We start from the raw sequence: 23,616 nt of genomic DNA on the forward strand, positions 1-23,616 counted from the left end.
CTATAGCCGTACCAAAGCCTATACTGCGGTATGGTTGAACTCGAACTCTCCTTGTTGTGAGGATTTGTTGTCTAACCCTAATCTTATGAAATAAAACCCTCTCTTACCTCGTAAAAAAAGTTCTTTCATGTTCGCACTTTTTTATTCGTGCATACACACATGTGGCGTGACCTTTTTTTTTGTGAGAATCTGTTTTTTTTAGGGGTGAAGACGTGTGTTTGTGTGCCATGCTGTCATCATCATGAAGACGTGTGGCGTGCGGCAAGAGATGGGCCGGCCCAGCTGATCAGCGCGTGAGCGAGCCCGGTAGACCAACCTTGCGTCGCTCTCTCCTGTTCCTTCCTCCCAGAATCAGTCTTGCCCACCCCCATCTTCCTCCCACGCGAAGCAACCGCCACACGCCGACGCGGACGCCGGCCGGCGAGGTACGTAACTTGCTCGCTCTCTCCTCCCTCGTTCACCCGGATCGGTTCCGCGCCTGATCCGGTTCCGCCTCGATCCGGGCCGGCTGCGTTCAGTTGTCGCGTGAGGATAAACAAAATTCCCCTCGGAGTTGTCAGATTAGATGGCGAAATCGCGTCCGGTCGGTTGTTTTCCGGGGGGCGTCGGCCGCCCGTGTAAACCCTTGAGAATCCCCTGCTGGAATTTTCTGCTCCAAGGATTTTCGCCTGCCTGGTCCGGCCTACCGACCCGGCAGGCCCTGACAAATTACAAGTTTAGAAACCTAGAGCGTTATTGCAACTTAGTTTCGACTTTGGAGAGCTGCTGGGTGCCTGGATGCGCTTAGGCTGGGTTTTGCAATAGCAAGTTGCCAGCAAATGCATGGCTTCTCTTCCCATGGCACCTGTAGGCAGTTTGGGAATAGAAACCACTGCCTGCAATTCAATCTGCCTGTAGCACAGAACTGTATGCAGATTCGGTCAGATGGTTTCTTTGCGATGCAGCTTCAGTGTCTTGTCATTTTTTCTTCTTAATGGTAACGGCACACACCTATCTTCCGTATTCTCAGAAAATGTTAGCATCCTGTCTTGTCACCAGTATGTATTACCATTGAGATGTTATTTTCCATCAGAGTTTACTTTTAGATAATAACTCATTATTCATAGCTGACGGTTCAAACATTTCAAGTTCACACAGCCTTCTCTTTCTTTTGATGCAGATTGCTTTTGCGCGATGAGCTGGAGAATTCCTCTTTTCGGGTAGGTTAATGGCAGTTGCAATTGAAAACTAATCTAGGTGGTATTGCCCGTTCTTATTTCTTTGTCCGGGCGTTCACTTTTCAATCTTCCAAAGCATTTTTTCTGAATGTTGTATGAATTGAGTTGTCTCTCTTCGTAAACCAGATATATTGGGGAATAGAGCTAATAAGTTCCATTCATTTCTCATTCTTGTGACCCGACGTTTTCGTGTATAGATCGAGCTTCCCTGTTGATCAAAACCTAATGCTGGGAAATAATGCAAATGAAATAAGTTGTCAGTTCATGCTACGTTATTTGTCGGAGGTTCAGTCCAGCTACCAGGCAGGCTTTGTGTGGTACCTAGTCCTTCATTTCGAAGAAAATCGTGCAATCAACATGGTTCATGAATCTGCTCACTTTTGCTCCAAAACATTATTTTGCTGCCAGCCAAAGAAAGTTAGCCGAACTACTATTTTGCATTTCCTATGCTTGGATCTTCAGTTACACTGAATTATTAGAATAGTGTATGTGAATGGCACTGTATATTTGTCTTAAGATTGCTTTGTACTTTTTACTTGTCTTGCTTACTTCCTTAGGTTTGCTTATTAATAAATGCTATCAGCAGCTCTCAGCAGCAACAGCAGCAACAGCAACCTGAACCAAATTTCCAGAACATATCTACGCAATCTTGGTACCCTCCCTCAGTAGGTGGTTCATCTTCACATCCATCCACACCCAGCTCTTCCGGTGCTAGTCCACACCAAAGAGCTTCAGATCATCCTCAGCCTTCATCACGTGGCCAACCGTCTCCAGCTGAAGCTGCAGGGATAATTGCTCGTTTGAGGGATAAGAGGTACACTATTGGCCTTCTTTCCTTTCAGTATTTCTTGCGTCTTTTTGTAAAACTGTATCTGTATTGTGGACTATAAATTGCAACCAACATCTTAGTTTTACCATGATGTGACATATATTTGAACGTTCGTCTTCAAACTGAGAGTTTCTAAACCTGGTCAGCTTATGCTATTTGAAGAAATGCTTATCTTTTAAGTTGTAATCTTTTTATAGTGTATCACATTACAGTGCTGGATCAAGGCTGGCATTTTCCATGTTCCAGCTAGGAATAAGAAAAGGAAACCACTCATTTCTTTGATCTTACTATGGGTAGTGGGATACAATTTCATAATCCTCAATTCTTCTTCAAGTAATAATACTGAACAAGCTTTTGTCAGAAGATTGCCGCATCCAAGTTGTACGAAAGATATTTTATCCTAACACCTTGAAGACTCCTTTCACTTTCTGGCAATGTTGGATATAATATGAAAAGAAAACTATGTAAAGTGGCTAATATATTCAGTTGTTATGCTGCTTAGACCATCAAATTTGCATCCCCCCCTTAAAGATTTGCATTTTCAGGTATTTGATCATTGTTATTTGCACCTTCTATAAGAACTTGCTACAAGATATTATTATGACACTTGCTGGACAAACCCAAATTTGATTTGTTGTTTTGTATTGAGCAGACAACATCGTTTCTACATATGCTATTTATCCTATCTTAGTAAATGAGGAAATGTGGAAAATTATCACTCATGTGCCTAATCCCTGAATATTTTAGTTGAGCATGACTCTTTTTCACTTCAGCACTCATTTCTACAAATTATAGTCGGGCATGACTCTATTTTACGTCGACACTGCAGAGATAAGATGGAACATTGCAAGAACAAGAACTTCTTTAATTGTCTATGTGAACAATAGAACGATTATGTAGGTTGATTCTAGAGGGAAATTATAGATTAAGTACTGATGAGTAGAAAACAGATGCATGGAAGGCATGCCAACTATATGTATGCTAGAGAATTTGGAAGCAGCAATTATGCATAGATTTGATATGTTTCAAATTTCCAATGTTTACTGTGTGTGTATTTGCACAGTATTTCGTTATACATACCATTATATGGTGATGGTTATGCATACTTTCTGGAATACAGAACTATGTTATGCTATGCTGTTCTTACCTTTACTATTGATGCAGTGTTGATGAGCTGCAGAGGCTGTTAAAGGACAAGGAGTCATATAATGCTTTTTTCAATTCACTTGACCAAGTTAAAACACAGAACAATGTAAGTCTTGCTGCTGCCTATACCATTGTTATTGTATGTATTGCTGACTTCATTGCGGTATGGTTGAGTTGGTTGTTCAACATGATAGCTACATGTATTTTTCTGCTGTTGGTTCTAATATAAAAGTGGGGTTGCTAACTGCTAAGAATGGTTCCCCTGGTTTTTTTGGTTAGTGTTTCTGTTGTAGCATAAATAGACATATAATTCAGCAAGTCGGTTTTCACTTCCTTTGTACCAGATTCCTTTGCTTCCAGTTTTTACTGCAGCAATTAGTATGATCTTTGTTACTTAACATTATAAATCAATTAAATGGGATGAGCCTTATCAAATGTAACAGAAGGTTATTGCTGACACATGTTCTTAAGTAGTTCAGATGCCATTTTGGTGATCATCTTACAATTTTTGTAATATTTGTTGCTGTGGTTGATTTAAAATATATACAAGTTATCTGAAGGCTTGATCTTGCCAATAGATATACCACATTGATTCCTAAGAGTGCTCTTGTCGGTTTTCTCACTTGTGCCTGCTTATGTTCAGTTACGCGATGAGCTTAGAAAGGAGACCCTGCAGCTTGCGAGTGAGTTATTCAATTTCTGTAGATCAATTGTTGGTGTCTCTAAATGGGCTTTTGATTGTCTCTAAATGGGAACTTATGGTTTATGGTGAATTTATACAGGAGAAAATTTAGAAAAGGAGCAGCGGATTTCAGAGCTCAGGAATCAGGTTCAGTACTATTTACCTCTCAAGTTTGTAACCAGTAGTCTTGTTTTTCGTTACTTAGTCCACTCAATATATAAATAACTAATTCAGTTATGAGAGATAAAACACTAATTAGTTAAAACCATTATAGAAACAAAAAATAATCTTACTCTAGTGTTTTGTGCAAGTTTTCGATATTGTTGTCTGCAGTCGATAATTTCCTCCTGAAACTCTGGTTGTGTTTGTGATTTTGTGCAGTGTACTATAATCAGGACCACAGAACTAGCAGCCGCTGAGGACAGGTTGGCCGAGTTGGAAAGGCAAAAGGACGAGATTATGAAGTCCTATTCTCCTGCTGCTCTGCTCGACAAGCTGCAAAGTAAGTGTTCTGAACAGCTGCAGCTCCAATTCGTGTGATGTCGTGCTTGGTTTCCTTGCAGTCTAAACCAGTGCTTGAAGTTTAGCAATGTAAAACTGTTCGTCATGCAAGCCCGTTGCTGACATGCCTGCACACCTTATCGTCATGTCTCTGCCCAGGTACAATGGCGAAGCTGGACGAGGAGTCGGAGGAGCTGCACCAAAAGTTCCTGGAGAAGGACATTGACCTGCCGACCTTTGTGCAGAAGTACAAGAAGCTCCGTGCTGCACACCACAAGTGTGCGCTTCTCCACCTCTCCGGCAAGGCCTCGCTTCGCTGATACATCTATCGATTCATTCATCGTCTGTCGTGGCATCGCTGCTCTGTTGTATCCTGTTCCTTGCCCTGTTTTTGACTGCAGACATCAGACTGAGGTCGCATGTATAGTCCTATGGCTGATTTCACGGGCATAATTACAATCTGCTATGTGTGATTGGTTTATGCTGAATGCCATGGTTGTGGAGTTACGAGAACAAGCTGAGCTCTTCTTTTATACTTACGTTTATTATTCACGTAAAACGTCATTTTGTCCGGACATAATTTATCTAGCCATCGGTCGTATGTGAAATTATGAACAGAAACCAAATTGAATTGCACTGTTTATGGGCACATTGAAACTTCAGTGTTGTCTGAACTTTGTCCAAACCTGAGAAGTACAAAATGGAAATTATTTTGTATTCGCAGCAGCTAGGAACATGACCTCAAGCAACTGGAAAATAAACTGGATTTGCCCTGTCCGCCTATGTAAGCTCCATTGTATATAGTTCACTTCATTTCAAATTTACTCCAATGATGATGTATCCAGTGAGAACTTGATTTGGGTGAAAGTCTGAAAACTTGCCTCGTGAGCCATTGAATCTACTCCCTCCGTTCGGAATTACTTGTCTTGAAAATGGATGTATCTAGTACTAAAATACGTCTAGATAGAGGTAAACAATGTTCAAAAGCGTTAAACGGGTTCTAGTCTGTTGTTACCCACCACCATCACTAGTCGAGCCACAGCAGTAGATGCAGGAGTTCCCAGGTAGAAGAAGGATAACAGAGAGATCCATTGCCTGATCCTTTCAGACGCATTACCCTAGATACACTATTACTACTCCCAGAGTGCTCCCCCATTCCCTAGTTGATCGAGTCGTCATCCCCTCGCAGGCGCTTGCTAGGCTTCTGGCTCCCCTCAGGGTCAGCCTTCTCCTTGCATTGGCTAGCGGCTGCAGCTGGGGCTGGGACGCTAGCATCGTCCATGATCGACCTCACCGCGAAGCTCCCATTCACGTACTTGTCGAAAACCTGGAAGGTGTGCGTCGAGCCAAGAAGATCCTCGATTTCGTCTGGCAGGGCGTACCACTCGTCGTCTTCCTCAATGTTATCGACAAGCTCCTCTGCAGAGACACCGACCAGCTCCTCCGCCACCTCGCAGAAGATCATCAGGTCCATTGTGCCTGTGGCGTCTTCCACCTTCGCCTTCAGCTTGTACCTAGCGCGCCCAGAAGAGCCAGAACAACGGTGTGATAATCAGCGACTTATGAATGAGCAACAAGTAGTATAAATTGGGAACCACATAGTGTTGCAGGTCCCTACCACTGAACTGGCCTCTTGATCGGGCCACATCGGGCGCACTTGTATTTCCTTGGGGCCCCGTACATGGACTTCTGGCAGGTGTCGCATCCAAGATAGCACCAACCGTTGCTGCAATCTATGTCTATCAGGGAGACTCTGCACAAAAACGTGGTATCCTGCAAGTAAACACAGAGATATGTGAGAACAACGGATTGGCTTTGCACGCGCAAACCAGAAGAGCAACAAACTTAATTCACCTCGTCATACTCTTCCGGATCAAGTTTTTTTAGCTGTTCGATTGTTCGCCAACTCTCGGCTAACTTCTGAGCTGGGGTTTTTTTGGGAACAGGGTTTGCTTGCTGAATGCGCAAACTGCATGCACATGAACCAGTTAGCCATGTACTAGTACAGCTTAGATCAATCATCAAAGAAGGCATAAACTTATGAAGTCCACTGACTTCGCACGGAATTCTTGCACCTCTGGTATTTCCAAATCCAAATAGTACTCTGAAGACGTTGTAGAGCAAACTATATATAAAACAAAAAGATCACAAATGACACCAAAAGGTTTCAGTATACACTATGGTTGCATCAAATGATAGACAGACTGAAGTTTTACAAGAAAAGCAAGGAATATAAAACAACAGTATCACATGGGAGAAGCCGACAAATGATAGTGGATCAAGGATTAACCTGATGATGAGGAATCAACAGACATCCCTGCAAAGACAGCAACAACCGAGGCGTCTTTGCCTTTCTCGGCCATATCCTCAGCAAAACCAGAAGCAATATCACCATACAGTGTGACACCCAGTACCTTTCCTCTGTAAATGATAACTCCAGCAGTGAGGAGCTATCAGGGGACTCAATCACCCAAAAGAAATAAGTGTATTCCTCTACCTCAAGTCCCGAATGCTTGCATTGCAAATTTCTATAACACGGGATCTTTTTGTGACCTCCTGTAGCTCCCCGACACCTACTACGTGTCCCAGAACATCTGCGTAATGTATATCCACACATGTAAGGAAATATAATAAGATATACAAGCGGTAGGTCCAACTCTGATCAAACTTTCTGTGCCAAAAGAATCTACCTGTCAACAAGCTGTTGTCACCACACCTAGAACGGAGATCCTTAAAATTAACAAACTCAAAGCTGTAGAGGGGAATCGAATCAATATCTCCTTCTATCTCAGTGACCACCGTCTGCCTTCTAATGTACATAGTCCACTCATTGCTACATGACATATAGTAGTCCCTCTGCACATCAACATGAAAATCTGACAAGGCATAGACCTGCCCTTCAACTAGCTTATGTTCAAACCGCTCTATATCACCGGGTTCTACACGCGCCTGCATAGTCTTACCCTACGAGTGGAACACAACTAGAAGAATCAGTGCATTGAGAAAAAAGGATGGTAATTAAACATTAGTAGCCAGCAAGCAATGTGATTCATCTGTTTGGTGTTGACTTAAGGTAGGGAATGCAGCACCTGATCGTCGATCAGAAGGCAGTCAAGGCCGAACAAAGTGTCATTTTTTGGATTGAAGGACTCCCACAGCCGCGAGATGCGCACCTGCACTTTGCACTTGTCCATTCCATACTTTAACTGAGACAGTGGGGTGAACTCATCCTCAGCTGAACCCATTTCAGCTTGGGTGGCTTGAAGCTGCAAGTTAGCATAGAGAACAAATAAGGAAATAGTGATCAATCTTGTACTGTTGTATAGTATAATCCCACGAACAGAGAAGCTTAGGATTCCATCCAGTAATAAATTTTACCAGCAGTCTGAAAGCCTGAAATTAACCTCCCCAGCATAACATTTTTGCTTACTAAACAGGAGTATTAATTAACTGGTTTAAATTCTGAGTTGTGTGTGTTTTGTGATGAAAAGGTATCAGGTCTGTTGCCTGAAAAGCTATTTTGGGATTAAATTGCTTCTATTTTTCGTGTACATATTAACAGCGACTCCAAATCAAGTGCTGAGTTCGGAGAAGAGATTCGGAATACTAGATGTGAGTTCCAATAATGCTGCTACTTTGTGGTATACTTCCTCCGTTCCAAAATATTTGTCTTTTTAATGATTTCAAATGGCTACCACATATGGATGTATATAGACATATTTTAGAGTGTAGATTCACTCATTTTGTTTCGTATGTAGTCACTTGTTAAATTTCTAAAAAGACAAATATTTAGGAACGGAGGGAGTACATGGGAAATTAGAATAACACGACTTTCCATCCACAGGTGTGACGTCAGCAACCAGAATATGATGCCCCCCAAAAAAGATTTTAATTTAACAAATACAGTAAAACCCTAGCGGAACCAGGGGGGAAATCACCACAAGAGAAGGACTACAATGAGGCCTTCTGTCCGTCCACAGGAGACTTAAACAAAAACAAATCCGAATAAATGTCGAGATTATTTATGAACTGGGGCCAAGTCAGATCACAAACTCAGCAGCGCAGTAGAACCTCGCAGCTATTCAAGGATGAGGAGAGCGCCGCTACTAGATGGGTCAGGATCGTTGGGGAAGAACCGTTCGTGTGGACATCCCGGGGAAAATCGACCGCGACAACACAAGAATCGAGACCGAAACTGTAATGCGAGCGGTGAAGAAAAAAGAGGCTGCTCTGCTCTTTCCCCCCCTTGGAGTTGGAGGATGGATGAGGAAGACCTAGCTTTACCTCCGGAACCGAAGTCGTAGATGTAACTGGTTTTCTCCTCCCCGTCGCCGAGAAGAACGAAGCTTTTGCTGGAGAAGGAGAAAGGAGGAGGAAGAGGGTCTCGGGGTTGGGCGGAGTGGCGGAGCCTGGGCCGGTGTCCTGTCAAGCCCGAGAGGAAACTATAGAATATGCCCCCGTAAAAGCCTACGAGTTTCTGTCAGGCCCATTGATGAGATAAGACTGCTCAGTCCCCGTCTATTTTTTTTCTCGAAAAAAAGGTCCCCGTCTATTTTCTTCTCACAATACCATATATCCCATATTTCCACCGGACAAGTAGCCTATACAATTATTACTAGGGCTCCTTTGGTTCGAAGAAAACGTGAAGAAAAAGGTAGGAATAAGCTATTTTTCCATGGTTGTACTTACTATTCATGTACTCGGTTCAAAGGAATGGGGCAAAGAAAACAAAACTTCTGATCTCAATTTCAAAGGAAAAACACAGAAATTCTAATATCCACTTGGACTGCTCTTTCAGATTCATATGCACGAAGAACGAGATCGTTTGGTTCCAGCGGCAACGTATTCGATTTCTCATATCAGGAAGCATTGCTTTCGTTTATTTTTTTGTAATACGCCATTTGTTTGGTACGTGCCACTGCGTTCCGGTTTCTAGTCCCATTAGATTCGAGCGGTTTCAATTTTGTGAAACGCTGTGAACGCACCGCTATGGAAAATATTGTGGGCAAACAAGGAAAAAAATTATATGAGATCAGGTCTCATGGTTAGCAGGTAAGACCCGTTTTGATGGATGACACGTGACATTTATAAATCATAAAGCATCTAATCTCTCTCTCCTTTTGATTTTAAGTGGGGCGTGGGGGATGCTTTGTGATTTATGAATGCCACGTGTCATCCATCAGGATGGGTCTCGCGTGAAACCTGATCTTATAGAATTCTTTTTCGCGAAACAAATGCTGACTTTCATTTTTTGAAATTGCTGGAATCGAAAACCCCGGATTTTTCTCTGAAACAAACGAGTCGTAAGATCCTTGGTGGCATCATAACATTCTAATTATACATTTTCGTGAGCTTTTGACTCCCATTTGACTGTATAAATTAGGATTTCCATAGAAAAAAACATTTTTTTGTGAACCAAATATAAAAGTTGATATAACTTCTATATTTACCGATCCTTATTTTGTGCATGCATTACTATATTTTTGTGTTTTTTAATCCGTAAACCAGAGGGTCTTACAACTGAATCTCGACAACCATGTAAATCACTTCCATAATTGGTTATCATTGACTTATCTCGAACAGCTTTGACTGGTTATTCGAGTGCTGACCCCCTCCGTTTCAAAATAGATAACCCACGTCAGTTATCTATTTTGAAACGGACGAAGTACCTTTTAATATTGTCGTGAGCCACGAGATAGCGTCTCCACACCACAGGGCCTTCCACAAGAGGCCATCCGGGCCTCACCTCGTCCTTGCAAAACCACACTACATACCACCATGTTTATGTTTAGTACTCCCTCCGTCCTAAAATTCTTGTATTATATTTGTCTAGATACAGATGTATCTAATACTAAAATAATTTGATATATCTGTATTTAGACAAATTTAAGACAAGAATTTTGAGATAAAGGGAATAGGTTGCATTAGGTTCAGCCAGCTTCGCGTGTGTAAAAAAAGTTGTTTGGGTTCCTTGTCTGCATCTATTTTTTTGGCTCACACGATGTTAAAACACCGCTCAATTAGATCTGCTAAAAACGTCGAATCGACTATTTCTGCAAGCCGGACTCAAGCAATGCCGGAGACCACACGCGAGTGGCTCTCACGATGCAACATGGTGCAGGACTGGGACATGGGATCAGTGGGGTTTGCACATGTTCCTGTTTTGCTTAACTCCATAATCTCTTTCGCATAGTTCTTTCTATTCCACACAACAGCGCTTCGGCTTGGGATAAGCTTTACATGAAAAAGATGCAAATCATGTTATGATTCCACTCACATGATTAGTTCATAGTTTCATTAACTGTATATGTTCAATTTCATGTTCATGTTTGGAGTTATTTTGGGCAAAATTTGTCAAATCGTCACACTCAACGGATTGTTTGAATTTTCTTTGACCAATAACTTCATCTTCCTGTTTTACACGACATTCGTGTTGTATATTTTCTGTTTCGATGGTCGTAGACGTGTAGATCTTTATCTCCCTAGTGCTCTAATTGAATGTACAAATGCATATGTGCGATTTGTTTTACTCACACTTCTTAACCTCCTTCACCTAGTCCCCTCTAATCTACGGTGGTCGATTCGAGATAAATTTTACACCAAAAAGATGTACAACATTGTTTATGATTTTTTTTTTGAAAAGGAGGTCATCCCCCGGCCTCTGCATCGATAGATGCATGCGGCCACTTCATTAAAAAACCGACAGTAACAAAGTCTGAAGTACAAAGTACTGCTCACAAAAGGAGCAAAGGAAAAAAAAGAGTACAAGTCTCAAAGCCGCATCCGGCTAAACGAGAATCCACTAAGGACCTATCTTATGCAGTGATCGCCATCCAAACCAGTTGAAGAAAACTCGTGCTGCCATCTCCCATCGGTTGCACCCAGTAGCCAGCTGCTCCCTGGAGGCCGTAGGAGTGAGTAATGACCAAGTACGGATCCATGCCGTAGCCCGGAATATGACCTGCAAGAAATTAGTCATAGGTTTTCTGTTAAAAATCATACAACCCAAATAAGTGCGCATATTCCAATCCGAATATTACACGCGATATGAACATTCACTCCAGCAAGCCACGTCCCAAATAACGCTTCTATGTTATTAGGAGGTGAAATATTAAAGGCTACATGCACCGATCGCCAAAGTAACTTCGCAAGAGGGCAATCAAGAAATAGGTGTTGTATTGTTTCATCCTGATCACAAAAACAACACCTCGAGCTGCCTACCCATCTCCGCCTCAGTAAGTTATCTTTGGTTAGGATTACTTGTTTGTGGACAAACCACATAAATATCTTAATTCGCAAGGGCACTTTAACTCGCCAAATATGAAGCGATCACGGGATTGGGCCAGAGTTGATGAGATCTAAGTACATGGACTTGACCGCGAACAAGCCATTTTTCGTGAGCTTCCATCTAAAAGAATCCTCCTCATCGGAAAAGTGCACCTCCATTAGCCTCCTCACTAAGTGCAGCCAAGAAGTCCAGCGTTCCCCAACTAGAGATCACCTGAACTGGATATTCAAGGGTACCGTCTGCATCACCGTTGCCACGTACTCTTCCTTACGTTGAGCAATATCATACAACGAAGGATACTGGAGAGCTAGCAGCGTATCACCTAACCACGTATCCTCCCAAAATCTTATTGTTGAGCCGTCCCCAACACTAAACTTCACCCTATGGAAGAAAGTGTCTTTCACTCTCATGAGTCCCTTCCAAAATGGTGAATCATTAGGTCTTACGTAACCTGGGCTAGAGTTTTGGAGTGTAAATACTTGTTGCGAAGAATCTAGGCACACATCCTTCGGAATGCAGCGATAATCGATATAGCTATTTACTCAACAAGCATTTATTTTTCACCTCAAGGTTTTCAATCCCAACACCCCCTGGTCCTTTGGTCGACAAATAATATCCCATCTTGCCAGACGATATTTTGTCTTAACCTCGTTCGATTGCCAGAAGAATCGAGATCGATAAAACTCTAATCTCTTGCGTACCCCTTTGGGTACTTCGAAAAAAGACAGGAGGAACATCGGCATGCTCGTTAGTACCGAATTAATTAATACTAGATGTCCTCCATATGACATAATCTTACCCTTCCAGTAGCTAAGTTTCTTCTCGAATCGATCCTCGATACATTTCCATTCTTTATTAGTCAATTTCCTATGATGGATTGGAATGCCAAGATAACTAAAGGGCAGCGATCCTAGTTCACAACCAAACAGGTGCTTGTACTCTTCTTGGTAATCTTTGGCCCTTCCAAAACAGAAGAGTTCGCTTTTGTGGAAATTGATTGTAACGCCCTCGATGCGGCTATATCTCCCACGTGTCGAAGCACGACTTAAAGGCATAACCGCATTGAAAGCAATGTCGCAAGTTAGGTAATCTTCACACAACCCATGTAATACATAAGGGAAAGAGATACATAGTTGGCTTACAATCGCCACTTCACACAATTACATGAATAAAGCATTACATCATCCATATACACTCAAGGTCCGACTACGGAACTAAAATAAAAAAAGAACCCCAAATGCGACACGGTCCCCGATCGACCCCAACTGGGCTCCACTACTGATCAACTAGAACGAAACAAAACAAAGGACAAGATCTTCATCGAGCTCCTCCTGAGCTTGGTTGCGTCATCTGCACGGACTCATCGCCACCTGCAAGCTGGTTTTGGAAGTATCTGTGAGTCACGGGACTCAGCAATCTCGCACCCTCGCGATCAAGACTATTTAAGCTTATGGGAAAGGTAAAGGTATGAGGTGGAGCTGCAGCAAGCGACTAGCGTATATGGTTGCTAAACATACGCAAATGAGAGCGAGAAGAGAAGGCAAAGCACGATCGAGAAACTATGATCAAGAAGTGATCCTAGAACAACCTACGTCAATCATAACTCCAACACCGTGTTCACTTCCCGGACTCCGCCGAAAAGAGACCATCACGGTTACACACGCGGTTGATTCATTTTAATGAAGTTAAGGTTCAAGTTATCTACAACCGGACATTAACAAATTCCCATCTGCCCATAACCGCGGGCACGGCTTTCGAAAGTTCAAATCCCTACAGGGGAGTCCCAACTTAGCCCATGACAAGTTCTCACGGTCAACGAAGGAATAGACCTTCTAGCGGGAAGACCCGATCAGACTCGGAATCCCGGTTACAAGACATTTCGACAAGGTAAAACTAAACCAGGAACACCGCCCGAATGTGCCAACAAATCCCGATAGGAGCTGCACATATCTCTTTCTCAGGGCACACTCAGATTGTCTTAGGTACGGGTAGGCCAGCCCAGAGTTGCCCCTGGTGGCCACCGGCAGCTGACAGGTGGACCAACACTCAGAGGAGCACTGGCCCGGGGGGGGGTTAAAAATAATGATGACCCTCAGGAGCGCGACTCCCAAGGGAAAAGAAAAGGCTAGGTGGCAAATGGTAAAACCAATGTCGGGCATTGCTGGAAGAGTTTTACTCAAGGCAAACTGTCAAGGGGTTCCCATTATTACCCAACCGCGTAAGGAACGCAAAAATCCGGGAACATAACACCGATATGACGGAAACTAGAGCGGCAAGAGTGGAACAAAACACCAGGCATAAGGCCGAGCCTTCCACCCTTTACCAAGTATATAGATGCATTAATCAAATAAGAGATATTGTGATATCCCAACAAGTAAACATGTTCCAACAAGGAACAACATCTCCATGTTCCAACAAGGATCAAACTCCAATCTTCACCTGCAACTAACAACGCTATAAGAGGGGCTGAGCAAAGCGGTAACATAGCCAATCAACGGTTTGCTAGGACAAGGTGGGTTAGAGGCTTGGTTCAACAATATGGGAGGTGCGATAAGCAAGTGGTAGGTACCGCGGCATAGGCATAGCAAAAGAGCGAGCAACTAGCAAGCAAAAATAGAAGTGATTTCGAGGGTATGATCATCTTGCCTGAAATCCCGCAAGGAAGAAGAACAAGTCCATGAAGAAGACAAACGGGCGTAGATGAACGGATCCTCACAACGCGACGTTACCGGAACCAACCCAAAGAAGCAAACACCGGAAAGAAGCACACAACATAGTAAACAACCAACACATGAACATGATATGATATGCGGGATGCGGTATGCGATGCATATGCATGATTTGACAAGGAATGCATGAACCTGGCCTCAACTTGGAAATACAAGTGTGCCACTGGAAAGGTGAGATGAAATCGCTTGAAAACGATATAAAGAACACCGGAATCGGAGACACGGTTTGGAAATGGCAAGCAATTCAAATATGGCACCGGTCTGCGATATACAACAAGTAGCCATCTTAATGCAACAAGACAAACATGCTACAGCACCCAAACATGACAACAAAATACATGGCAGGGATCCATTCATGATGCTTAAAAAAAGATGAACACTGAGCTACGGCCAATTCATCCAATAACAGGTTCAAACAAGCATGGCAAAAATGCAATTGGTAAACAGATTTCAGACTTAGTGAAATTAACACTTGCCTGGAATTTCAGATCAGATAGCACTCTTTGGAGCATGAAAAATATATACTGCAGGGCCTGAACATGGCAAAGTAAAGCATGGCATGGAGATACTCAAAGAGCTTAACAAAAGTCTCTTATTGACCTTGAGCCAAAAGGGATCAGAAAATACAATTGCAAGCATGGGAACATGGCAAAAACATAATCAGATCACAGACTTAGTGAAAACTGGAGCATACTAAAACAGATATCAAGTAGGCACGTTTACGAGCTCGATGCACTAACTACAGAGCAAGTCATGACAATCTAAGCATGCACCCATCAAGAATACACATTATACAAGCTAGACATGGCAAGAACAATAACATAGCATGCACGGATCAACTACAACATCCTCGGCAAAATCGCTAACAAGTAGACAATCTGCCCAGATTCATGAAATAGCAAAAGTAGAGCTCGATTGACTCAAGCTAGGGTGCTCCATAATTGCAAAAAAGACATGGATGGATAGAGCACTACAAGATTAACAAAACATCCTTACTGATCACCCTCAAAAGAGGCACGGATCACTAGAAAACAACATGAACATATGGCCATATGAGATAAACAGGTCAAGGACTTAGTGGAAATGCTAAGTCCCTGAAATCAGCATTAACAAATGCCTCACTTTGCAAGCTTGTGCTAGTCACCACGCACATCACAAAAATACATGGGTTGCACCCGTGGATAGATGGCAAAACATATAACAAAACACATGTAGAGCACCTGGGCATATCATGCACACAATAATCATGGCAAAAATGACAAATATCTAATTGGAGCAGCAGATCTGACAATTATCTCAAATAGCATTCTTCCAACAGCATTTCGGGCATCAATATGAACTCAAATGAAAATGATGCAATGAGATTAAATGATGTACTCTCTGAGACGAACATTTTGATATGCTATATGCACGAATCAAAGCAACGGAGAGGAAGTTACGATGCGATGAACATATGCATATGAAACTGGAAATTTTGGGGACTTAGTGAAATTAGACCTCGCCCAGATCTAGGGTTTGTGCACGTCCTTCGAGAATCACCGGAAAAGTCACCGGAGGAGCCGACGGAGATGAGGGAGATGGCAGGGAGGCGCGGGGCGGCGCCGGGGAAGTCGGGGGCGCTCGCCGGAGCTCCCGGGCGCGGTGTGGGCAACCGGCCGCGGCGGCGAGGCAAGGCGCGCGGCGGCGGCCAGGGGCGAGCGGGGCGGCGCGGTGGAGTCGGCCGGCGAGGCAGCGGCGAGGAAGGCGGGGCCGGCGCGATGGCGGGCGGCGAGCAGGTGGCGGCGGCGCGTGCAAGTGCCTGCGGACGGCGGCGGCGACGACCGGGCCCGCGCGGGCTGGATCTGGGCCCCGCGGGCCGCGCGGCGGGGAGGAGGCAGGAGGCCAGGTGGCGGCGCACGAGTGGAGGAGAGGGGCGGCGGAGCTGACATGGCGGCCGCCGATTGGCCCGGGTGAGGTGGAGGGCGTGGCCGGACATGTCCGGCGGCGCGGGACGAAATGTCCGGCGGCGCGCGGAGGAGTTTTAGGGTTTCATCTGCGCGAATTTTGGAGGGGATCACATATATATAGATAGAGGGAGCTAGGAGAGTCCAAACGAGGTGCGGTTTTCGGCCACGCGATCGTGATCGAACGCTCTAGATGATGGATGAGGTTTTGGTGGGTTTTGGGCCACTTTGGAAGGGTGTTGGGCTGCAACACACACGAGGTCTTCTCGGTCCCTCGGTTAACCGTTGGAGTATCAAACGAAGTCCAAATGGCACGAAACTTGGCAGGCGGTCTACCGGTAGTAAATCAAGGCCGCTTGGCAAGTCTCGGTCCAATCCGGAAATGTTTAACCCCCACACACGAGAAACATGTAGAAATGACCACCGAAGGAGATAGGAGCGCCGGAATGCAAAACAGACAACGGGAAAAATGCTCGGATGCATGAGACGAACATGTATGCAAATGAAATGCACATGATGACATGATATGCAATGCATGACACGCAAGCAATGACAAGGCAACAACAGCGAATAACTGGACGACACCTGGCACATCGGTCTCGGGGCATTACATTGATCTTCAACCCCGACAATTGCTCAAAAAGGCATAGGATGAGTTTCATGTTTCGAGCTTGTGCAAGGTCATGTTCCATAAATAATATTGTGTCATCCGCATATTGTAAGATGGAGACCCCCATCCACCAGATGAGAGACTAGTCCACCAATCAGCCCATTTTCCTTGGCCCGGCCTATGAGTACTGTCAACATGGCAGCCACAATATTAAACAGTATCGGGGACATTGGGTCACCCTGCCTCAGGCCTTTATGTGTTTGAAAATAATGTCTAATATCATCATTGACCTTTATTCCAACACTGCCTTTCTGGACAAAGGAATCCACCTGATTCCTCCAGGACTCATTGAAACCTTTTATGCGCATAGCTTGCCGTAGAAAAGGCCACTTGACTTTATCATAAGCCTTTTCAAAATCCATTTTGAATATCACTCCATCGAGTTTCTTCAAGTGGATTTCATGTAGGGTTTCGTGTAAGACAACTACCCCTTCTAGTATGTGTCTTCTAGGCATAAAGGCAATTTGACTTGGTTGCACCACCGAGTGTGCCACCTTTGTTAGCCTGTTGGTGGCCACTTTCGTAAAGATTTTGAAACTGACATTCAATAAGCATATGGGCCTGAACTGCTCGATGCGGATGGCCTCCTCCTTTTTAAGTAGAAGAGTGATCGTGCCAAAATTCAAATGAAACAGTTGAAGGTTCCCATTAAAAAGATCATGAAACATAGGCATAAGATCATCTTTCACGATATGCCAACATTTCTTATAAAATTCTGCCGGGAACCCATATGGTCCCGGTGCCTTGTTTGGTTTCATTTGATCTATCGCCTCAAGCACCTCCTTCTCAGTAAAAGGAGTAGAAAGGATCTCATTCTCCTCTGACTGGAACTGAGGGATATCTGCCAGTACACTCTCATCTAGAGTCACGGCATTATCTTTCGGAGGTCCAAACAACTGCTTGTAATAGTTGGAGATATAAAGCTTCAAATTCTCATGTCCAACAACTGTTTCCTCATCCCGTTCTAGCTGAATGATTTTTTTCTCCTATGCTTGCCATTCACAATCATATGGAAAAATTGTGTATTGTCATCCCCTTTTACCACCTTAAGAACTTTGGCATGCAATGCCCACTTCATTTCTTCTTCTCTAAGTAACGAACGTAATTTGGCCTCGGCCTCCGACTTGCAATCTTGGTCAGTCTGGTCCAACAAATTCATTTCCGCCCGTATATCTAGCGTCTGAATTAACTGGAGAAGCCTCTCCTTCTCTTTTTTGTAGATCCCACTCTCATTTCTGGCCCAACCCCTCAAGAATTGTCTCAGGTGTCTGATTTTATTTTGCCAGCGTTCCACGCTAGATGTGACATTCACTGGTTTAGCCCACACTATTGCCACCATCTCAATGAAATTTTCTTTTTCGAACCAGCTTAGTTCGAACGAGAAAATATTTTTATTGCCAATATGCGTGGCGTCCCCTGAATCAACTAACAGGGGTGTGTGGTCCGAGATGGCCCTTTGCATTGCGTGCACCGATACTAAGGGGTACTTATGTTCCCATTCCACACTCGCCAGTACCCTATCAAGCTTCTCGTACGTAGGAGTAGGAAGTGAATTTGCCCAGGTAAATTGTCTTCCTAAAAGTTCTATCTCCCTAAGATTAAGACTCTCAATGATCATATTGAACATAAAAGACCATCGTCCATCAAAATGATCATTGTTCTTTTCTTCCTTCCTCCTAATGATATTAAAATTGCCTCCTACCAAAATTGGCAGTCTTTCATCTCCACAAATCCGTACCTGATCTGCTAAGAACTCCGGCTTAAACTCTGGTTGGGCAGTGCCATAAACTGCCACTGAGGCCCAACGGAACCCATCCAATTTGGACCTAACCCTGAACTTCACCGTATATTCTCCTCTTACTACATTTATAACCTCAAGAGTCTCACACTTCACTCCCAAGAGAATCCCACCGGATCGCCCTCTTGGCGGAATGCAGTGCCAATCAAAGGCTACTCCCGCTGTAAGTGAGCCTAGAAATTGTGGCGTGAAGTTATCTCTACCCGTCTCAAGAAGAGCGATAAACTCTAATTTATCCTCTATAGTTGTTTCAGCAAGGAACCGTTGCTTAGCCAAGTCTGCCAGACCTCTGCTATTCCAAAAGATCCCTTTCATATTTCATCACGGATTTTTTTCTTGAGTTTCACTCTCGCACTCCTACAGACCGCCGACGCTGGATAGATCTTCCTCTTCCAGGGTCGTTTAGGTTTGGTCAACACCGGCATGTCCGCTTCAGGAGCGATGTTTTCCGGTGATCTCTCCAAACTAGATAACTCCTCACATGACAGCGTAGTCTCTACCCCTCCTGCCTCCTCATTGACCTCCGATGCACGCATCTTCTCGTCGCAAAAATTCTCAAGTGAGGGGACACTCAAATTATGAAGATCGGCAGTTCCGCTTCCAGTGACCAGTCTGCTTGCAGTAGAAGCACTCAGTTTCAGGCTTAGGTCCAGGTTTGGGTTTCTTCTCTTGAGTAGCAACTTGCTTGCTGTTCTTTTTGAAGTTCCCCTTCTTCTTCCCTTTGCCCTTTTTCTTGAAACTAGTGGTCTTATTGACCATCAGCACTTGATGCTCCTTCTTGATTTCTACCTCCGCAGCTTTCAGCATTGCGAAGAGCTCGGGAATAGTCTTATTCATCCCTTGCATATTATAGTTCATCACGAAGCTCTTGTAGCTTGGTGGCAGTGATTGGAGAATTCTGTCAATGACGCAATCATCTGGAAGATTAACTCCCAATTGAATCAAGTGATTATTATACCCAGACATTTTGAGTATATGCTCACTGATAGAACTGTTCTCCTCCATCTTGCAGCTATAGAACTTACTGGAGACTTCATATCTCTCAATCCGGGCATTTGCTTGAAATATTAACTTCAACTCCTGGAACATCTCATATGCTCCATGACGTTCAAAACGTCGTTGAAGTCCCGATTCTAAGCCGTAAAGTATGGCACACTGAACTATTGAGTAGTCAACAGCTTTGCTCTGCCAGACGTTCATAACATCTGGTGTTGCTCCAGCAGCAGGCCTGGCACCCAGCGGTGCTTCCAGGACGTAATTCTTCTGTGTAGCAATGAGTATTATGTTTCTGGATAATACAATTCTAGCATGAATAATAAACATTTATCATGATATAAGGAAATAAAATAATAACATTATTATTGCCTCTAGGGCATATTTCCTTCAGTCTCCCACTTGCACTAGAGTCAATAATCTAGATTACACAGTAATGATTCTAACACCCATGGAGCTTTGGTGATGATCATGTTTTGCTCGTGGAAGAGGCTTAGTCAATGGGTCTGCAACATTCAGATCCGTATGTATCTTGCAAATCTCTATGTCTCCCACCTGGACTAGATCCCGGATGGAATTGAAGCGTCTCTTGATGTGCTTGGTTCTCTTGTGAAATCTGGATTCCTTTGCCAAGGCAATTGCACCAGTATTGTCACAAAAGATTTTCATTGGACCCGATGCACTAGGTATGACTCCTAGATCGGATATGAACTCCTTCAACCAGACTCCTTCGTTTGCTGCTTCCGAAGCAGCTATGTACTCCGCTTCACATGTAGATCCTGCCACAATGCTTTGTTTAGAACTGAACCAACTGACAGCTCCACCATTTAATGTAAACACGTATCCGGTTTGTGATTTAGAATCGTCCGGATCAGTGTCAAAGCTTGCATCAACGTAACCATTTACGATGAGCTCTTTGTCACCTCCATATATGAGAAACATATCCTTAGTCCTTTTCAGGTATTTCAGGATGTTCTTGACCGCTGTCCAGTGATCCACTCCTGGATTACTTTGGTACCTGCCTGCTAGACTTATAGCAAGACACACATCAGGTCTGGTACACAGCATTGCATACATGATAGAGCCTATGGCTGAAGCATAGGGAACATCTTTCATTTTCTCTCTATCTTCTGCATTGGTCGGGCATTGAGTCTTACTCAATTTCACACCTTGTAACACAGGCAAGAATCCTTTCTTTGCTTGATTCATTTTGAACCTTTTCAAAACTTTGTCAAGGTATGTGCTTTGTGAAAGTCCAATTAAGCATCTTGATCTGTCTATAGATCTTAATGCCCAATATGTAAGCAGCTTCACCGAGGTCTTTCATTGAAAAACTCTTATTCAAGTATCCCTTTATGCTATCCAGAAATTCTATATCATTTCCGATTAGTAATATGTCATCTACATATAATATCAGAAATGCTACAGAGCTCCCACTCACTTTCTTGTAAATACAGGCTTCTCCAAAAGTCTGTACAAAACCAAATGCTTTGATCACACTATCAAAGCGTTTATTCCAACTCCGAGAGGCTTGCACCAGTCCATAAATGGATCGCTGGAGCTTGCACACTTTGTTAGCTCCCTTTGGATCGACAAAACCTTCCGGTTGCATCATATACAACTCTCCTTGCAGAAATCCATTCAGGAATGCAGTTTTGACATCCATCTACCAAATTTCATAATCATAAAATGCGGCAATTGCTAACATGATTCGGACAGACTTAAGCATCGCTATGGGTGAGAAGGTCTCATCGTAGTCAATCCCTTGAACTTGTCGAAAACCTTTTGCGACAAGTCGAGTTTTGTAAACAGTAACATTACCGTCAGCGTCAGTCTTCTTCTTAAAGATCCATTTATTCTCAATTGCTTGCCGATCATTGGGCAAGTCAACCAAAGTCCATACTCTGTTCTCATACATGGATCCCATCTCAGATTTCATGGCTTCAAGCCATTTTGCGGAATCTGGGCTCACCATCGCTTCTCCATAGTTCGTAGGTTCATCATGATCTAGTAGCATGACTTCTAGAACAGGATTACCGTACCATTCTGGTGCGGATCTTACTCTGGTTGATCTACAAGGTTCAGTAGTATCTTGTTCTGAAGCTTCATGATCATCATCATTAGCTTCCTCACTAATTGGTGTAGGTGTCACAGAAACTGGTTTCTGTGATGTACTACTTTCCAATAATGGAGCAGGTACAGTTACCTCATCAAGTTCTACTTTCCTCCCACTCACTTCTTTCGAGAGAAACTCCTTCTCTAGAAAGTTTCCGAATTTAGCAACAAAAGTTTTGCCTTCGAATCTGTGATAGAAGGTGTATCCAATAGTTTCCTTTGGATATCCTATGAAGACACATTTCTCCGATTTGGGTTCGAGCTTATCAGGTTGAAGCTTTTTCACATAAGCATCGCAACCCCAAACTTTCAGAAACGACAACTTTGGTTTCTTGCCAAACCATAGTTCATAAGGCGTCGTCTCAACGGATTTTCATGGTGCCTATTTAACGTGAATGCGGCCGTCTCTAGAGCATAACCCCAAAACGATAGCGGTAAATCAGTAAGAGACATCATAGATTGCACCATATCTAGTAAAGCACGATTACGACGTTCGGACACACCATTACGCTGTGGTGTTCCGAGTGGCGTGAGTAGCGAAACTATTCCGCATTGTTTCAAATGTACACCAAACTCGTAACTCAAATATTCTCCTCCACGATCAGATCACAGGAATTTTATTTTCTTGTTACGATGATTTTCAACTTCACTCTGAAATTCTTTGAACTTTTCAAATGTTTCAGACTTATGTTTCATTAAGTAGATATACCCATATCTGCTTAAGTCATCTGTGAAGGTGAGAAAATAATGATATCCGCCATGAGCCTCAACATTCATCGGACCACATACATTTGTATGTATGATTTCCAACAAATCTGTTGCTCTCTCCATAGTACCGGAGAACGGTGTTTTTGTCATCTTACCCATAAGGCATGGTTCGCAAGTACCAAGTGATTCATAATCAAGTGGTTCCAAAAGCCCATCAGTATGGAGTTTCTTCATGCGCTTTACACCGATATGACCCAAACGGCAGTGCCACAAATAAGTTGCACTATCATTATCAACTCTGCATCTTTTGGTTTCAACATTATGAATATGTGTGTCATTACTATTGAGATTTAATAAGAATAGACCACTCTTTAAGGGTGCATGACCATAAAAGATATTACTCATATAAATAGAACAACCATTATTCTCTGATTTAAATGAATAACCGTCTCGCATCAAACAAGATCCAGATATAATGTTCATGCTTAACGCTGGCACCAAATAACAATTATTTAGGTCTAATACTAATCCCGAAGGTAGATGTAGAGGTAGCATGCCAACCGCGATCACATCGACTTTGGAACCATTTCCCACGCGCATCGTCACCTCGTCCTTAGCCAATCTTCGCTTAATCTGTAGTCCCTGTTTCGAGTTGCATATGTTAGCAACAGAACCAGTATCAAATACCCAGGTAGTACTGCAAGCATTAGTAAGGTACACATCAATAACATGTATATCACATATACCTTTGTTCACCTTGCCATCCTTCTTATCCGCCAAATACTTGGGGCAGTTCCGCTTCCAGTGACCAGTCTGCTTGCAGTAGAAGCACTCAGTTTCAGGCTTAGGTCCAGGTTTGGGTTTCTTCTCTTGAGTAGCAACTTGCTTGCTGTTCTTTTTGAAGTTCCCCTTCTTCTTCCCTTTGCCCTTTTTCTTGAAACTAGTGGTCTTATTGACCATCAACACTTGATGCTCCTTCTTGATTTCTACCTCCGCA

At 43.4% G+C, this 23,616-nt stretch overlaps 2 protein-coding genes across 4 annotated transcripts; one reads left to right on the plus strand and one right to left on the minus strand.

Moving 5' to 3' along the window:
• Window positions 1-272: 272 nt before the first annotated feature.
• On the plus strand, window positions 273-4,891 carry LOC125552904 (vacuolar protein-sorting-associated protein 37 homolog 1). 3 transcript variants are annotated; one of them, XM_048716621.2, is made up of 8 exons: window positions 273-425; window positions 1,160-1,199; window positions 1,801-2,031; window positions 3,211-3,298; window positions 3,836-3,875; window positions 3,975-4,021; window positions 4,256-4,376; window positions 4,535-4,891. In XM_048716621.2, the coding sequence occupies exons 2-8, from the start codon at window positions 1,174-1,176 to the stop codon at window positions 4,693-4,695; spliced, it is 714 nt and encodes a 237-aa protein (XP_048572578.1). In that variant the 5' UTR covers window positions 273-425; window positions 1,160-1,173; the 3' UTR covers window positions 4,696-4,891. The 3 variants fall into 3 exon arrangements, with proteins under 3 accessions (XP_048572578.1, XP_048572579.1, XP_087375119.1); XM_048716622.2 differs by having other exon boundaries at window positions 274-425; window positions 1,804-2,031; XM_087518993.1 differs by lacking the exons at window positions 273-425; window positions 1,160-1,199 and adding an exon at window positions 1,423-1,483 and having other exon boundaries at window positions 1,804-2,031.
• A 144-nt stretch (window positions 4,892-5,035) lies between these two features.
• Window positions 5,036-8,812, minus strand: LOC125552903 (replication protein A 70 kDa DNA-binding subunit C-like). The gene is made up of 9 exons (XM_048716619.2): window positions 8,660-8,812; window positions 7,465-7,641; window positions 7,066-7,339; window positions 6,873-6,969; window positions 6,666-6,796; window positions 6,431-6,500; window positions 6,230-6,344; window positions 5,994-6,148; window positions 5,036-5,889 (listed from the first exon to the last, which is right to left on the minus strand). Exons 2-9 carry the CDS (start codon window positions 7,618-7,620, stop codon window positions 5,535-5,537), a joined length of 1,353 nt encoding a protein of 450 aa, XP_048572576.2. The 5' UTR covers window positions 7,621-7,641; window positions 8,660-8,812; the 3' UTR covers window positions 5,036-5,534.
• Between the last annotated feature and the right edge of the window lie 14,804 nt (window positions 8,813-23,616).

The sequence above is a fragment of the Triticum urartu genome, chromosome 4A, assembly GCF_056163025.1.
Source record: "Triticum urartu cultivar PI428250 chromosome 4A, HENAU_Tu73, whole genome shotgun sequence".
Classification (NCBI taxonomy): Eukaryota; Viridiplantae; Streptophyta; class Magnoliopsida; order Poales; family Poaceae; genus Triticum; species Triticum urartu.

Bases quoted from the DNA above. Each gene is read 5' to 3' on its own strand.
- LOC125552904 (XM_087518993.1), top strand. From the start codon at position 1,443: ATGCTGGGAAATAATGCAAATGAAATAAGTTGTCAGTTCAT. The intron at 3,299-3,835 runs GTAAGTCTTGCT...GCTTATGTTCAG, and splicing joins AAGTTAAAACACAGAACAAT to TTACGCGATGAGCTTAGAAA. The intron at 4,022-4,255 runs GTTCAGTACTAT...GATTTTGTGCAG, and splicing joins TTTCAGAGCTCAGGAATCAG to TGTACTATAATCAGGACCAC.
- LOC125552903 (XM_048716619.2), bottom strand. From the start codon at position 7,620: ATGGGTTCAGCTGAGGATGAGTTCACCCCACTGTCTCAGTTAAAGTAT. The intron at 7,340-7,464 runs GTGCTGCATTCC...TTCCACTCGTAG, and splicing joins GCCTTCTGATCGACGATCAG to GGTAAGACTATGCAGGCGCG. The intron at 5,890-5,993 runs GTAGGGACCTGC...TGGGCGCGCTAG, and splicing joins ATCAAGAGGCCAGTTCAGTG to GTACAAGCTGAAGGCGAAGG.